At 37.7% G+C, this 16,970-nt stretch overlaps 1 protein-coding gene across 2 annotated transcripts in view; it reads left to right on the top strand.

Moving 5' to 3' along the window:
• B3GLCT (beta 3-glucosyltransferase) overlaps positions 1 to 16,970 on the top strand; it is a 103,392-nt gene that overhangs the window by 65,560 nt on the left and 20,862 nt on the right. For both annotated transcript variants that reach the window (XM_087814428.1, XM_087814427.1), the window contains exons 11-12: positions 6,923 to 7,036; positions 9,194 to 9,293. In XM_087814428.1, the coding sequence (XP_087670554.1) occupies positions 6,923 to 7,036; positions 9,194 to 9,293 (214 nt within the window). The remainder of the gene's footprint in view (positions 1 to 6,922; positions 7,037 to 9,193; positions 9,294 to 16,970) is intronic.

Genomic DNA, 16,970 nt, shown 5'->3' with positions numbered 1-16,970 from the left:
GCTACTCACAAGCATATTACTGCTGTAGTTGAGCAGGATACATGGATTGGGGTCTATTTTTGTTTTTCTTTTTTCTTTCCTGTGGTAGAAACACTTGAAGTTACAAAGACCAAATGACAATGAAGGAAAATAAAACTTAGATAAGACAAATTGAGAGTGGGCTGTACTGTTAGTGAGTTATCTGGTGGCAGGTTGTCACTTGTGGGTGTGCTGGCCTCAGGGACTGAGCATAAGTGGACACTAGTGATGGCCCCCACTATTGGCTCTTTATAATGTTGGCCACCCCCAGTGAAGAGAATGAGGGACTGGACATTCTGTCCAAGGCTCTAGTCAAGACAAGGAAAACTATACATTGAACCCTGTTTTATACTCATGGAAAAACAGAATAAAGCAAAGTTTCAAAATTTTAAAAAAGTTATTTTACCTCCTGTATTATTTTTTCCTATCAGTGAAACTGACTATTATGTAACTACTTATGTCTGGATTCTGATCTAAATGAAAAAAAAAAAAAAAATTCTTTAAGACACAGTCAGCAAAAGTATATTTTGTCTTTTAGCTTAAGTAAGAAATATATGTTTGACACCATTAAAACTGCAACACTGTCTGAGATAGAAGCACTTAGTAGGGTTTTAAGAAGCTTTATAAGAATTATATAAAGCAAGGAAATTGGGCATAGCATGTCAGGTTATATGTAAGCAAGGAGATCTCTGGAATTTAATATTCAGAGTGATCACTTCCTCTTGGGTTAGTGTTCTTCACTGTGTGATGTGAGCTGTCAGAAAATGTGAAGACTTTTCTTTGCATCACTTGACCTTTATGCATGTCTCAGGTATCTCAGAGTAGCCATGGTTCATGTTCATCATATGGTGATTGTGGGATGCCCTCATGCTGTCTCCCTCTAATTAAAGAGGTTAAATTGCTATTTGCTCAGCCTTTAGTTCCATTTTACAACTTCCTGAGCTCCTAAAAATAAACACTATTATTTTTAGGTTAAAAAACACCCATTTGATATCTTTACTGCAGTTATCTTATCTAGAAGAGGCAGATCTGAACAAACTTATTAAAAGGAATGTGTGATAGCTGTGATCTCTGATTATAGAGGCTGAAAGGCGCTGCCCTACAATCTGCTTATTTAAAATATGAGGCTTGGAGTAAAATGTAGCAAGGGGCAAGGCTACACCCAGTGTTAAGTGGAATGATTAGATTAATTATTAAAGGGAGGAAATGAGTCAAGTGTTGCCTCGTTCAGTTCTCCCCTGGATTTGGAACAGATGAAGATACCCCAGATTGCCCTAAAATGTTTCAGATCAGCCATGAGGGATGCATTTCAGTCTTCCATCTACCCCAGCTCTATAATCAGGAATTAAAGCACAGTCTAGGCAGGTGTCTCTGATTTTGTGGTCATTGACTTGCATACTGAGACACTAATCTTCTGTTTGTCAAAAACAGCAGATTTCATAAAATCAAGAATCATTGGGGAGATCCAAGATGGCAGGGGATTTAGTGGAAGCTACACTGATACTCTCCCAGGACCAAACTGGAATTACAGCTAAAATACAGAAAACCCACCAAGAATAATCAACTGCAACTGAAGACTAGCTGGGGAGCAACCTCATAACCAAGGAGGAAAAGTGGAGACCACATAGAGACTAATAGGAAGCGCAGAGGTGTGAGAGGGCTGGCCAGGCTCCCACAGGCAGCAACTGAAGGTCCAGAGGGATATCTCAGCTGTGAGGGGTTCCCACTGAGAACTCTGGGGTCTAAACCCCAAGCTGGGCTTTCCAGATCAGAGCAACAGAACTTAGAAAGATACCCATGTAACATCTGGCTGTGAAAAGCAGCAAGGTTTCTGTCTGCCAAGGAGAGACAGCTAGAAATGCAGGTACCCTCTTAAAGGGCCAACACACAAAGTTTCATGTGCAGCCACTCACCTTGGGCTCCAGTGGAGGCAGAGTAGACTAGAGCAGTGAGGAGAATTCATGGGGGCTGGCTGAGGAAATAGATCTCAGAGGGCTTCCATCTGGACCTTGGTGCTGAGTCATTCCCCCATAGTGCAGAGAACATCTTTTTCAGGCAGAAATTTACCTTCTGAGTATTTTTTGCCTTGAGGGGGGGAAGCAATTGCCCCACCCTGCTGGAAAACCTCTGGCCCCACTCAATGTAGTTTCTACAGCCTGAGGCTCCTTAAGAGACTTATGACAATCAGCTGCCCCACTTTGTATAGGTTCTATAGCCTGAGGCTCATTAAGAGACTGAATAACAGCCTCTGGGTGCTTTGAATATTTGCCTGATTTGCTTCTGGACCCAGGATTGGAAAAGCAGACCTTTGTGCATATATTGGTCCTGTCCAAACATGCCCAGGAAACCAGAAGCTGTAGAGTATAGGAAACTTCAAACAGTGTACTCAACGCCAGTCACAAAGAGCATCTGACATTGGCCTGCACCAGAGACCATCCAAAAGGCTGGGAGTCCTAGCAGATCTACATAGAAACAAACCCAAATAGGCAGCCAAAATGGGGAGACAAAAAAACAAGACCAAAATAACAGAACAAAAGAATTCTCCAGAAAAAGAGCTAAATGAAATGGAGAAAAGCAATCTATCAGGTATAGAGTTCAGAATACTGATCATAAAGATGCCCAACATCATGCAAAAAGATATAGAAACTATGAAGGAAATTAAGAATGACAAAGTAGAAATAAATAAATAAAAAAAACATTGGAAGGAATGGACAACAGATTAGAGGAAGCTCAGGATCGGATCAGCAAATTAGAAGACAGAGTAGAAAAAAATCATTCAATCAGAGACCCAAAAAGAAAAAACAATTAAAAACCAGGAGGACAATTTAAGGGAGATGTGGGACAACATGAAATGTAACAATATTCTCATCATAGGAGTGCCAGAGGAGGTTGAAAGTAAGCAAGGGTTAGAGAACCTGTTTGAAGAAATAATGACAGAAAACTTCCCTAACCTGGTGAAGGAAAAAGTCACACAAGTTCAGGAGTCCCAAGCAAGAAGAACCCAAAGAGGCCCATGCCCAGACACATCATAATTAAAATGCAAAAAATTCAAGACAAAGAGAGAATCTTAAAGACAGCAAGAGAAAAGCAAGCTTTTACCTAAAAAGGAACTCGCATAATGCTGTCAGCTGATTTCTTATCAGGAATTTTACAGGCCAGAAGGAAATGGCATGAAGTATTCAAGGTAATGCAAAACAAGGATCTGAAATCAAGAGGACTCTATTCAGCAAGGCTATCAGTCAAAATAGATGGTGAAATAAAGAGTTTTCCAGAAAAAAAAAGGCTAAAGGAATTTATCACCACCAAACCAGCATTACAAGAAGTGTTAAAGGGACTACTGTAGTAAGTTGAAATAGAGAGAATGAGAAACATAGGCATAAAGAAATGAAACGGCAGTAGATAAGTACCTATCAATAATAGCCTTAAATGTAAATTGATTCAATGCTCCAATCAAAAGACACAGGGTAGCTGAATGGATAAGAAAAAATATTACCCAAATGTATGCTGTCTACAAGAGACCCACCTCAGAACAAAAGACTCACACAGGCTGGAAAAAAAAGAAGAAACTTCTGGAAGTCTTTAAAGGAAAGATCAATGGCGATACAGTCGTAGTAGGGGACTTTAACACTCCACTGACTTTACTGGATAGGACTTCCAGACAAAAAATTAGCAAGGAAACAATGACTCTAAATGACACACTAGATCAGATGGATTTAATTAACATTTACAGAACATTCCACTCCAGAGCTACGGAATATACATTCTCCTCAAGTGCACATGGGACATTCTCAAAGATAGACCACATATTAGGACACAAAACAAGTCTCTACAAGTTCAAGAAGATTGAAATAATATCAAGCACCTTCTTGGACATTTACACCGTGGAATACTATGCAGCTGTAAAAACAAAAGGTCCCTTACTCTTTGAGACAGCATGGTGGGACCTGGAGCGTATTATGCTAAGTGAAATAAGCCAGCCAGGAAAAGACAAGTATCACATGATCTTACTCATATGTGGAATCTAATGAGCAAAATAAACCTATGAACAAAATAGATCCAGTGGCAGAAACATGGGACAGACTGACGAATCTCAGAGGGAAGGCGGGGTGGGTAGGTGGGGAGAGATTAACATAGGAATTTATACGTATATGTGCATAACCAATGGACACAGACAATAGTGGGGTGAAGGCCTAGGGGGAAGGGTTGGGGAAGGGTACAGCGGGGAGGGGATCAATGGGGTAAAAAAGAGGACATTTGTAATACTTTCAACAGTAAAGATAAATTTTTAAAAAATCATTCATAGTTGTTTGTGTGGTTGTTTTTGTATTGTATTCAAGCGTCATGTTCATTTTCATTTGGAATCAGAGTTTCACAGGTAAATTCACCCAGAGTATAAATGTGTGCCCCTTGCCTCATATCAAGACACAGTCCTCCTGGGCAGTGGGGTTTTATTATAATCTAACTTTTACCTTGCTCCAATTTTAAGTTATCTTTTGGCAAACCTTGAAAGAGGCATTCACTGTTTGGAAAATGCTATAGAAAGTATGCTTCTCTTTATTGAAGATGAAATATTAGATCATGTAACTATTTTGAAATATTTTTTGACATTTAATATCTTTAAGAATGCACTGCCTGAATACCATATAAAATATTTTATAATAATAGAATGAATTCAATTTAGAATTCAAATAACACTAATAAAATAGACCAATATTTTTAAGTGTTAAGTAATTTAGAATCAACCCTAATTAAAAATAAAGCCTTAACCTGCTGTTATACAAAACTTAGCCTTAGCTTGAAATTCTATGTCGTTGATACATAAGACAAATCCACAGGAGTTATAGTGACAGATAAAGTGTTGAATGCTTTTAGTATTATAGAATCATAACACCTCATTATGGTAAAATGGTTAGTTTATTTTTAAATGATTGGTAACAGTGGTACCATTTTGTACCAAATGATGAATTGCTGTTATGAATAAAACTTTCCTTTAAACTAGTTCCAAAAATAGCCCTAGGCCTCCTGTTGGAATTTCTAGAAAATTCAGTCCTCATTTAACTATTTATTGAGTACATCCCAGGCACTGTGCTAGGTGTTGGGGAACCAGTCATACAGTAATTCTGACCTTTAATGAAATTTGTTTCAACTGAAAACAAGTAGTTAGGTATAGCAAAGAGCTAACTCACACTCAATTTTGATTTTAATTTAATTTAAATCAACTAATTGAGAAGAAATACCTGTGCTGTTTAATAAGGCTTATTAGAGCCAACAGGAACTGATGGCTAAGGGCTGAGAAAAATGGAAGCTTGTAAGACCCAATGCTGGGCACTGAGGGAAATTCTTGACCTTTCCAGCCTTATGCATTGGGGAACATTTTATCTTAGAGTGGGGACATTTAGTGGCTGCAAGCTGCAGGGAGCCCTTTCTGGGTTAAGTCCTGCTCATTATGTGCAAAGCAGACTGCCAGTGCAATGTCAAGGTGAAGATTTTTGTTGTGCTGGAATTTGGAAGTAAAACAGTGCGGATTGTTTTTTCCATAGCAACTTTATCATTTACTGCATCTTTATTTTGACATGGAGAAATCTTTGTATCTGCCTTTTTTTATAATTGCAGAAAATTATATTTTAATGTATAAAAAAAATGTTTAGTTGGTTAGAATAGGTAATTTGGAGCTTATTATATAGCAAATATCCAGAATTCATAGGTCTGTTTCTTAAAGCAGATGAATTATGGACTACAAAGTGGTGCCCTGTTGTATTTTATGCACAAAGACTATATGAGTTTGACTCTGAGTTTGTTGACTTACATAGCTAAACACTTAAATTTGGCATTGCATTGGCAGTTTTTGCATATAATTTATTTTTACTTGGGCGTGGAAAAAGGAAAAGATCTGATAACATCTCAATATATTGGCCTGAAGATTTGGTTCATCAGAGATGAGATTCTTAAATTAACAGGGTGTAAAATCTAGATAGGATGGCTTTTTCTATCAAAACTACAACAGAAGTCCCTTATTCTCCTTAACATTTAGAGAAGCACAGACAGTAACTTAAACACACACACAGAAGCAAATAATTACTCAGATAGTTGGTCAAGTGAATGACTATCAAATAGCAATCAGGCAGAATTCTATGTCAGGTGTGGATACAGAGCTGCCTTTAACATCTCACCCTAAAATACAGAAAGTTAGGAAAGGTTTTTGTTGTTTGTGTTTATTGTATTAAACAATTTATCTGTTAATGGTTCTCAATCTCTTATTTCACATTTTTCAAAAATACAACAATAATATCAGTCATTATATGTAGTGATTCCAAATGGTAGGGTCATGCCCTTCATAGAGTTGGGTGGTCCTAGTGGAATCTTTGGGTGGGAACAATGTAGTTTGAAAAGATAACCCCTCCACCACCATTTTAAGAGACAAAATTGCATTTCAGTCAGAGCCACAACGACTATTCTCATCTTTGGAAGTAATTATATTCCCCACCTCCCTAAAAAGCTTTTTAAAAATCCAGTTGTGAATTTTAAATGAACTCTATTGACAAAAGAGAAAAATTAGTTAAAATTAACTCAAATGCAACAACAGTATAATCAGATTGTTGATTATGTACCAATTAAACACAATAAGTATAATCAGAGGATGCATCATTATATGGAAGCAAGTGTATTTATCACCAGGAATGCAAAGTGCTTGGCTCTAGAGTATATTGAAAGTGGCTCAGGAAGAGGGTTTTATTCATGTGCATTTGGTATTTCGAGGGGTAGAAAAGCGAGCTCTAAAGCTTGGAACACCTGCAAAAGAACAAGTAATGGTTCTCTTTCTTTATAGGGGATTGTGCTGCCCTTTGAGATTCCAAGCTTCTCTACATAACTCTACCAGTGACTATTGCTTCTCTCATTTTTTCAGTCCCCATTGTAAAGCAGACTTGGGCGAGTCAGGCCAGTCTCATTGAGTACTATAGTGACTACGTAGAAAGTTCCATTCCGACAGTGGATCTGGGAATTCCTAATACAGACAGAGGTGAGTCCTTCATTTCTACCACTCCTCTTGCTCAGAATGTCCATTCTGTAAATAGAGAAAATTCAACTAGTAATAAAATGAAATATCTTATAGATGCTATAATTTTGCCTTATATAAATTTTTTTCTTTCTCTCTTTTCAACATCTTTACCCATGGATATAGGCTGATTTTTTTCAGATTAAGCACTATAAGTACTAAAACAGGTTATAAGTTCTTAGTAAGCCATATTGATATGACTGAGCACATGACAATTATGATCAAGTTTAACAATACCTTTTTCATACCTTCACAATCATTGTGGTTCAACTGGGATGTTCAAAGTGAATTTATCATCTTTCCATCAAAGCTTCTCCTCATTTAATTTTAACAATTTAACCAGCCAGGATGTTATCTAAACTGCTGTATACCAGCCTCTGTTAGATGCCGGGGCAAGTAGGAATGAAGCTGACACTCTATCACCAGGAAGCTTATGGTCTGAGCTTGTTTTGTGTGTATCTTTAAGTAGCACTTAATCACATTCCATACTGGTTTGTTTATTTATATATATATGTGTGTATGTATATATATACACATACATATGTGTATATATATATATATAAATGTTGGAAGTACACTAGGTTTTCTCTTGAAATTGCAGGCTTTCTAATTAAAAACATTTTTTATATAAAAAATGTAAGTAGACCTTTGGCTACCTCATCTTCAGGTGCTCTGTGTTCATCTTAATTTTTATCCAGTGTTCCTGCTACATTTAAAATTTAGTTTTCTGGTTTCCCAAGCCCATTTATGAATAAAAAATTAAAGTAGTAAGTTAATTGTCTAGTTCTATAGAGTCATTTATCTTGTGTCATGGTAATGTCACTCATAATGCCTTGATTGATAAGTACTATGTTGAATCAGATACGCTGTTCCTGTAGTTATCAGTTCTTCTGACAAGGTTAAATGTATTACTGAGTTTGTTATTGTCTGTTTTGGAAAAATTATTTTAGATGAAATTTTTTTTTTTATAATCTTGCTTTTTAGACTTTTATTTAGGTTGTCTTTAATAATCATTTATGCATTCCTTACTGGATTTCTTATTTTATTATTAGTCCAACATTATTGTTCATATTTATATTCTACTTTATTCTAAAATAAATTTGAGATAACTTTCAAAATACATACCAAAATGGTTAAAAATACAGAAAGAGATTAAGAATAACAAAAATAAAGGTCAAATTGAATGGTTTAATATTAATATTAGCTTGTTCTCTATCGGTCACCAAATACATTGTTAAAATGAAGGGCATCTTTCTATTTATCAACTTGGGTTCTCTTCCCAAGCATTTTATTCTTATCGTGGCCCCAGCATTTTCCAATACACATTGACATGTATCTGGTGGTCCCAAAGCCTGTGACTGTCTTAGTCAGACTGTATCTTTTTTATATATATATATATCTTTATTGATTTCAGAGAGAGGAAAGGAGAGGGAGAGACAGAGATAGAAACATCAATGATGAGAGAGTCATTGATCGAGCCCTCAACCCGGGCATGTGCCCTGACTGGGAATCGAACCCCAATCACCTGGATCCAAGGTCGACGCTCAACCACTGAGCCACGCCCGGCCGGGTGGTCAGACTGTATTTTTAGTGCATAGTGTAGAACCTGCCACAATATCCAGCATATTAAAACTTAACAGCAAGTATTTACAAAGTGAATGAAGGTATAGAATTCCACTTTTGCACCACTGTTTCCCCATGGTTGTGATACTTAAGGTTCTAACAATTGCTTCAGAATAAGTATATGTAAGGATAGATGCCAGGCTTTTGTAATTTCTTTGAGGTTTATAACTTTCTTTTTTTTAGAGTGAAGGTACAAGTCCTGTCTTTACCTCAAGTTAGCCATGTGACCTTATATAATCCTCTCATCTCTCTCTAGTCTTCATTTCCTCATGTGTGAAATGAATGGCTTAGACTTCATGATCTCTAAAGTTCCTTCTGGTTCGCTATGTCAGTGAAAATTAGAAGAGGCTAATTTTTAAAATTTCAAATTATTAAGGCACATGCCAACATTTAAGCTCTTTATTTTAAAAACTCTAAAACTAAAAAAATGTTTTTAAATGATTTATATATATTTTAAAGAAAATAATACATTCTAAGTTTTCCTTTTGCCTTTCCTAGGTCATTGTGGGAAGACATTTGCCATTTTGGAAAGATTTTTTAATCATAGCCATGACAAAATAGCATGGTTAGTCATTGTGGATGATGATACATTAATAAGGTAAGGGGTCATTCTCATCCCAGGATGACTTCAAATTCTACATATATTCATATTTAGAAACTATGATGGGTACTTCTGCATCTGGCCAAGATGTGATAACAGGGACTGAATTTACTCTCACAATTGAAACAATCCCCTATAGGAACAAAATATATGAAATGAAGATTTTAAAAAATGCGTTCTATTGATTTTTAGAGAGAGATGAAAGGAGAGGGAGAGACAGAGGAAGACATTGATGTGAGATAGAAACATCAGTCAGTTGCCTCCTGCAGGTGCCCAGACTGGGTATCAAACCCACAACCTGAGCATGTGCCTTGACCTGGAATCGAAACAGCAAGCTTAAGGTGCACGGTATGATGCTCAACCAACTGAGCCACACTGGCCAGGGTGAAATGGGGATTTTAAAGACAATGAACATTAGGCAACAAAGGACAATGATGAGACGCAGCAGCAAATGAGGTGAGTCCTATGACTGCCCCAACTAGATTCCCTATGAAAGTGTCCAAGGGACGGAAACTCAGGTAGAACCTGGCCAACTCTTTGAGTTGAAGAGATAAAGGTGAAAGTCTGGGAGACCAAGGCCACTAGAGTTTGTGGGACAGAGCACTGCAAAGAACAGAGCTGCACAGAAAGAGAACACAGGAGATCTGTGGAAGCACCCCGTAAATATTGATCAGCACTGTATTTGAGGAAACTGCTGGAGGCTGGGGAAAGAACCTACCAAAATAACTAGAAGGAATGGTGCCTGACACTCACACAGGGCTGAGTATATACCTGTTCACACCAGTTAGCCTGTAATACCCTTGCTTCATGAGGTACTGGATAGAGCATGTAGAGGGTCTTCCTCTAATAGTTGGAAATAGTTAACCTGGGACTAAGCACTGCTCCAGTCCTGCCTGACACATCTTAAAAGCAAGATCCTAAAAGACCAAACTGTTTCCAAGTTATAAGCTCATATCCAAGAACAAACTCAAGAGGATTTATAGAAATACCAAAATATCCAGCACCCAAAAAGATTCACAATGCCTGACATCCAATCAAAAGTTACTAGATACACAATGTAGCAGGAAAATTCACCCATAGCAAAGAGAAAACTAAGTTGATTGAAATTGTCCCAGGAATGATACAATGTTACAGTGTTAGAATTAGTGGTTTGTAAGTTATCACTAATAAATTGTTATAACTTCATTCCTTACGTTCAAAAAAGAAACATGGAAAGTATACGTAAGACTGAAATCAAACTTCTAGAGATGAAAGCTACATTGCCTGGGTGAAAAACCCACTGGATGGGATTAACAGCAGATTAGACATTGCAGATATCTTGGGGACACTGCAACAGTAACTATCCAAATGAAACACAAAGATAAAAAATAATTTTAAACAAGTGAACAGAGCATCCCTGAGCTGTGAGACAATTCCAGGTGACCTTGTATATATGCAACTGGAGTCCTCCAAGGAGAAGGTGCACATGACAGATATTTAAATACATACTTTCCAAATTTGATGAAAATGCTAAACCCACTAATCCAAGAAGCTCAGTGAACTCCAGGCATAACTGTCAGCATCAAAGTTGCTCATGGCCACCTTCATGCTGTGTCCTTGTCAACAGCATCTCATGCAGCATTTACTGCATCTGTAACATGCCATCAGTCTTCAGGACAGTTACTCCACCTGGAAGTTTTGCCAGATCTTCATTTAGTGTTTCTTTTTTTTTTTTTTTTTTCATATTTACTAACAATAATACCTAATGGTGTCTTAAATGTGTTTTTGAGGTGAACCTTGTCACCTTTTTCTTTCAAGACTCTGACATCATCCTTGATTGCCATGAACTCTAACTTTTCTGAAGTCATGAGGCTGAATAATTGCAAGATTTAGGGTCAGTCCACTTGGATAGAATTGGAGATCGGTTGGCATTTGCCACATTTCCAGTTTATAGCCAATATGAAGGATGTGATAGTTTTCAGACTCAGTTTATGATTCTTCAGCTTTAAGATGATATTTTGACTATGGAAATGGTTAATGCCATCAGGAAAAGAAACCCAGAGGAGATGCTAATGTGTTATTTTAACCTCAGAAATTGAAGGTTGAGGGTTTGAATTGATCATTTCACAATATGCAGGAGGAAAAGAAGTACTTTTCATTTCTTCTCTGGTCAAGAAAAAGACATGCATTTGCCCCAGAGGGCTTTGAGTTTTACGGGGTCTGTTACCAACCAAAGGCTGTGATTTCCTTAGGGACCTTTAAGTTCATTCTCCATAACTGAGTGGTGTTTTATAGGCACCCACACACTTACTAGCCTTCCCCTGCAGAGCTATTTATTAAACGACTTCTTCAAGACAGATTCCAAATTAGCTACCTAGAACATTTAACTTGTATGCCAAACACAGGATCATTTCCAAAGATAACATTTTTTGGCCTTCAGAAATTGTCAACATTGTCAAAGGCCTTGACTTTCAGACAGTTATAAACCTGATCAGAAGACTTGTAGACTCTCAGTACCACAGTCTTGAGAGAGCTTTTTCATACATTAAATTTGTTCTCTTCACTCTCAGCCTTAGCTCTATGAGCTGGGGTATTTTTGTAAGTGGCATGAGTATGGATAGAAAAGATGACTTCCTCTTCTGCGTCTCTATTTTGTTTTCTCAGGACCCCACCTTCCCCCTCAAAAGAAAGAAAAAACAAGACACTAGAACTCTAGTGTTTTAAATGTTAATACTGTCCTATGAAAACAATACATAATAAATAATTTAGAGAAATGCTATCACATCCATCTTTTGGAGATGAGATGAATCACAGGCTTGAGAAACACTGACATTTATTTAGCCAATTAAGAAAACGTAATCCAGAAGGAGAGACAGAGCCTGATGGAGACAAGCTTCCTCTGCAAAGTTTTGTCTGTGGCCACTCACCCTGAGCTCCAGAGGAGGGGACGCAGTGCAGACTGGAGTCGCCTGAAGAGAGTCTGTGGTTTGTGGCTTGGGAGGGAGATGTGGGGGAGCAGCCTCTGAAATGCCTGTACTGGGTCATCCTCCTATACTGCAGCAGTCATCTTTGCTGAGCGGTGCAACCCCCTCCAAGTAGCGCAGCCTGGGGAAAACCTGTTACTTCAGGAATCCCATTCACTCCACTGTGCATCTTAAGTTCTGCTGAGGAGTCAGCGGCATAGGTGGGAGGGGAAAGGCCTGGGCAGACTCAGTGTGTGTCAGTGACTGGAATTGGAGCTGGTCCATTCCCCCACTTTCTCATGAACCAGACTGACACTTCCCCCTCATGGGAGACCTGGTAGGAACACCCTCCTGGCCTCTAGCACACTCAACCTTTGGGCTCCAGAGGCCCCACCTACCTGGCTACTAGGATCTACCCTGCCAGGGTCAGGGAAAAACCCGTGACAGACTCAGACATGTGGTTCTGGGGTGGGCGATTACACCTACCATCTTTCCTGAAGTCTGAATACTTCTTAATGGGAGACCCAATAGACCCACCCTCCCGATTCTGCCAGAGACTAAGCTCTTCAGAGACTAAGCCCTTTCAGTGACTAAGCTTAACAGCTGGCAAGTGGAGGCAGTCAGAGGCGGATCCCAGGGTTACTTGAGACTTTTGCTGACCCACCTCTATGCCCAGTGCTGGTAAAAGTCGGCCTTAGAGCACAGCTTGGCCCTTCTCATGTGCAGCCAATGCCATAAAGGCAGCCACAAGCTGTGCATCGTGTGTAGCCTCAAACAGGTTGTTCAGGGCCAGACATAGCATCCAACATTGGTATACACCAGAGCTTCTCCAAAGATGCTCAGAACCAACTCACCAAGTGCCCAGCTTCAGACAACATTGGAGCAGGATCCAACAAGTGTCACAAACAGCAAATCCAAAGGGAGACCACAGCAGGCACAGCTCTGCTGAGGCAAACTGCACTTTTTATTCTTTATTCTTTTCTTTCTTTTCTCTTCTATACATCTTTGTTTATCTTATTACTTTGAATTTTTTGGATTTTTTTTTTCTTTTTCTTTCTCCTTTTTTTACTCTATTTGCTGTTTAATTTTTGTATTCTTTTGTTTCTGTTTCTCTTTTCTTATTCTTTATTATTTTCCTTTTTATTTTCGTATTCTTTTTTCTTTTCCTTTTCTACTTTTCCTTTTTCCTTAGTATAGTTAACTTTTTTTATTTGTTTTTTTTTTTATTATTATTATTACTTTAATTTTGTTGCTTTTGTGGGTTTTTTGTTTTATGTTTTGTCAGCACCTGTACAGCAGCTTGTATGTTGTGGTAGGAACTGATCCTCTCAGTCAGCCAGCCTGAGGGTAAATGCCACCCACAAATGAGCCAACAGCAATCAAGACCCAATTACAACAGGAGTGCCCACATAACCCACAAAAGGGCATTCCTAGAGCATCCAGCTCAGGAGATCAAGGAGACTGAACCACTGGGTTCCACAGGTTACATACTACATAAGGCCACCCCACCAAGACTTGGGGGGAGTCATAACAATTCTATCTAATATGTAGAAACAAATACAAAGAGATAGCTAAACGGGGAGACAAAAAACCCCAACAAGCTCCAGAAGAAAGAACAGGAGAAATCTCCAGAAAAAGAACTAAATGAAATAGAGGCAAGCACTTTATCAGAAACAGAGTTCAAAGTAATGGTTTTAAGAATGCTCAACAGCATGAAAAAGGACATAGAGTCCATGAAAAATAATATCAGAAATGAAGAATACTATATGTGAAGTAAAGAATACACTGGGACGAATAAACAGGCTGGATTAAGCAGACAATCAGATCAGCTATTTGGAAGACAAGGTAGAAAAAACTCACCCAATGAGAGCAGCAAAAAGAAAAAATAATTTAGAAAATTGAGGATATTTTTAAGGAAAATTTGGGACAACATAAAATGTAGTAACATAAGCATCATGGGGGTACCAGAAGGAAAAGAAAGTGAGCAAGGGATAGAGAACGTGTTTGAAGAACTAATGACAGGAAACTTCCATAATCTGGTGAAGGAAAGAGTCACACAAGTACAGGAAGCACAGAGAGTCCCAATCTAGATTAACCCAAAGAGACCCACACCAAGACACGTCATAATTAAAATGGCCAAGATTAAAGACAAAGACCAAATCATAAAGAAAGCAAGAGAGAGACAATTACCTACAAGGGAGTTCCCATCAAGCTGTCAGCTGATTTACCAACAGAAACACTTCAGACCAGAAGGGATAGGCATGAAGTTTTTAAAGTAATGAAAGGCAGGGACCTGCAACCAAGATTACTCTATCCAGCAAGGCTACCATTTAAAATAAAACTTGAAGTAAATAGCTCTCCAGACAATTTAAAAAAAAAAAAAAAAGGTAAAAATGTTCATTGCCACCAAACCAGCATTGCAAGAAATGGTAAAGGGAATGTTTTAAGAAGAAGAAGAAATGGAGAAAGAAACAGGTATAAAGAAAAATGGCAATAAATGACTACCTATCAATGATAACCTTAAATGTAAATGGATAAAATGTCCCAATCAAAGGACAGAGAGTAGCAGAATGTATAAGAAAACATACTGTCTGCAAGAGACCTACCTAAGATAAAAAAATTCACACAGGCTGAAAATGAAAGGATGGGAAAAAATATTCCATGGAAATGAAAAAAAAAAACCAAAAAACTGGGGTAGCAATACTTACATCGGACAAAATAGACTTCAAAACAAATACCATACAACAGACAAAGAAGATCACTGCATAATACTGAAGGGATCAATACAACAAGAGGATATAACCCTGGTAAACATCTGCACCCAATATAGGAGCACCTAAATATATATTTAAAAAACTCTTGGTGACTTTAAGGGAGAGATCAACAACAATATATTCATAATAGGGGGCTTTAACACACTACTGTCAACATTGGATAGATCTGCCAGACAAAAACCAAGGAAATGGGGACCTTAACACACTAGATCAGATAGATTTAATTGATATTTACAGAACATTTCATCCCAAAGCAGCAGAATATACATTCTTCTCAAGTGAACATGGAACATTTTCAAAGATATAGACCACATATTAGAACACACTATTAGTCTTAACAAATTCAAGAATGTTGAAATCATATGAAGAATCCTCTTGGTTAACAATGACATGAAACTAGAAATCAACTACAGTAAAATAACTAAAAAACATTCAAACACATGGAGGCTAAATAGCATGTTATTAAACAATGAATGGGTTACCAATGAGATCAAAGAAGAAATAAAAAATTATCTAGAAACAAATGAAAATGAACACACAACTCCCCAAAATCTATGAGACACAATGAAAGCAGTCCTGAGAGTGAAGTTCATAACATTACAGGTCTACCTCAAGAAACAAAAAAAATCTCAAATAATCTAACCCTACACATTAAAGAATTGGAAAACAACAAGAAAAGCCCTAAGGAAGTAGGAGGAAGGAAATAATAAAGATCAAATAGGAAATAAATGACATAGGGGCTAAAAAAAGTAATAGAAAAAGATCAGTGAAACCAAGAGCTGATTCTTTGAAAAGGTAAACAAAATTGATGAAACTTTAGCCAGACTCATCAAGAAACAAAAAGAGAGGACCCAAATAAATAAAATAATAAAGAGAGGATGTAACAACTGACACCACATAAATACTAAGGGTTGTAAGAAAATACTGTGAACAACTATATGCTAACAAACGGGACAACCTGAACAAAATGGACAAATTCCTAGAAGCATACAGTCTTCCAAAGCTGGATCAGGATGACTCAGAAAACCTGAATAGACCAATAACAACTAATGAAATTGAAGCAATAATAAAAAAATTTAAAAAAACTCTCAGCAAACAAAAGTCCTGGACTGGATGGCTTCACAGACGAATTTTACCAATCATTCAAAGAACAACTAACACCTGTCCTCCTCAAATTATTCCAAAAAATTCAAGAAGAGGGCAGACAACCTCAAGCTTTTTTTCAAGGCCAGCATTAGCCTAATTCCAAAACCCGATAAAGACACTACACAGATAGAAAATTATAGGCCAGTATCCGTGATGAACCTAGATGCTAAAATCCTCAACAAAATATTAGCAAACCAAATGCAGCAATACATTAAAAAGATCATACACCACCCAGCTAGTGTGACTCAGTGATTATGCATCAACCTATGAACCAAGAGGTCATGGTTCAATTTCCAGTCAGGGCACATGCCCAGGTTGCGGGCTTGATCCCCAGTAGGGGGCATGTAGGAGGCAACTGACCAATGACTCTCTCATCATTGATATTTCTATCTCTCCCTCTCCATTCCTCTCTCTGAAATAAATAAAACATTTAAGGAAAAAAAACAGTCATGCACCATGACCAAGTGGGATTTATTCGAGGGGTGTAAGGCTGGTACAATATTCGCAAATCAATAAATGTGATGCATCATGTAAACAAAATGAAAGATAAACATATTATCATATCAATAGATGCACGAAAAACATTCGATAAAATCCAGCACCCATTTATGATAAAAACTCTCAGCAAAGTGGGAATTGAGGGATCATACCTCAACATAATAAAGGCTATATATGAAAAACCTACAGCCAACATCATACTCAGTGGGCAAAAACTAAAAGTGTTTGCCTTAAGATCAGCAACAAGAATGAGATGTCTGCCTTAACCACTCTTATTCAACATAGTATTTAGAAGTCCTAGCCGCGGCAATCAG

Source organism: Miniopterus natalensis, chromosome 2, assembly GCF_054644295.1.
Source record: "Miniopterus natalensis isolate mMinNat1 chromosome 2, mMinNat1.hap1, whole genome shotgun sequence".
Lineage (NCBI taxonomy): Eukaryota > Metazoa > Chordata > Mammalia > Chiroptera > Miniopteridae > Miniopterus > Miniopterus natalensis.
Note: the sequence above shows the minus strand (reverse complement) of the source record. Positions and strands in the feature narration are given on the sequence as shown.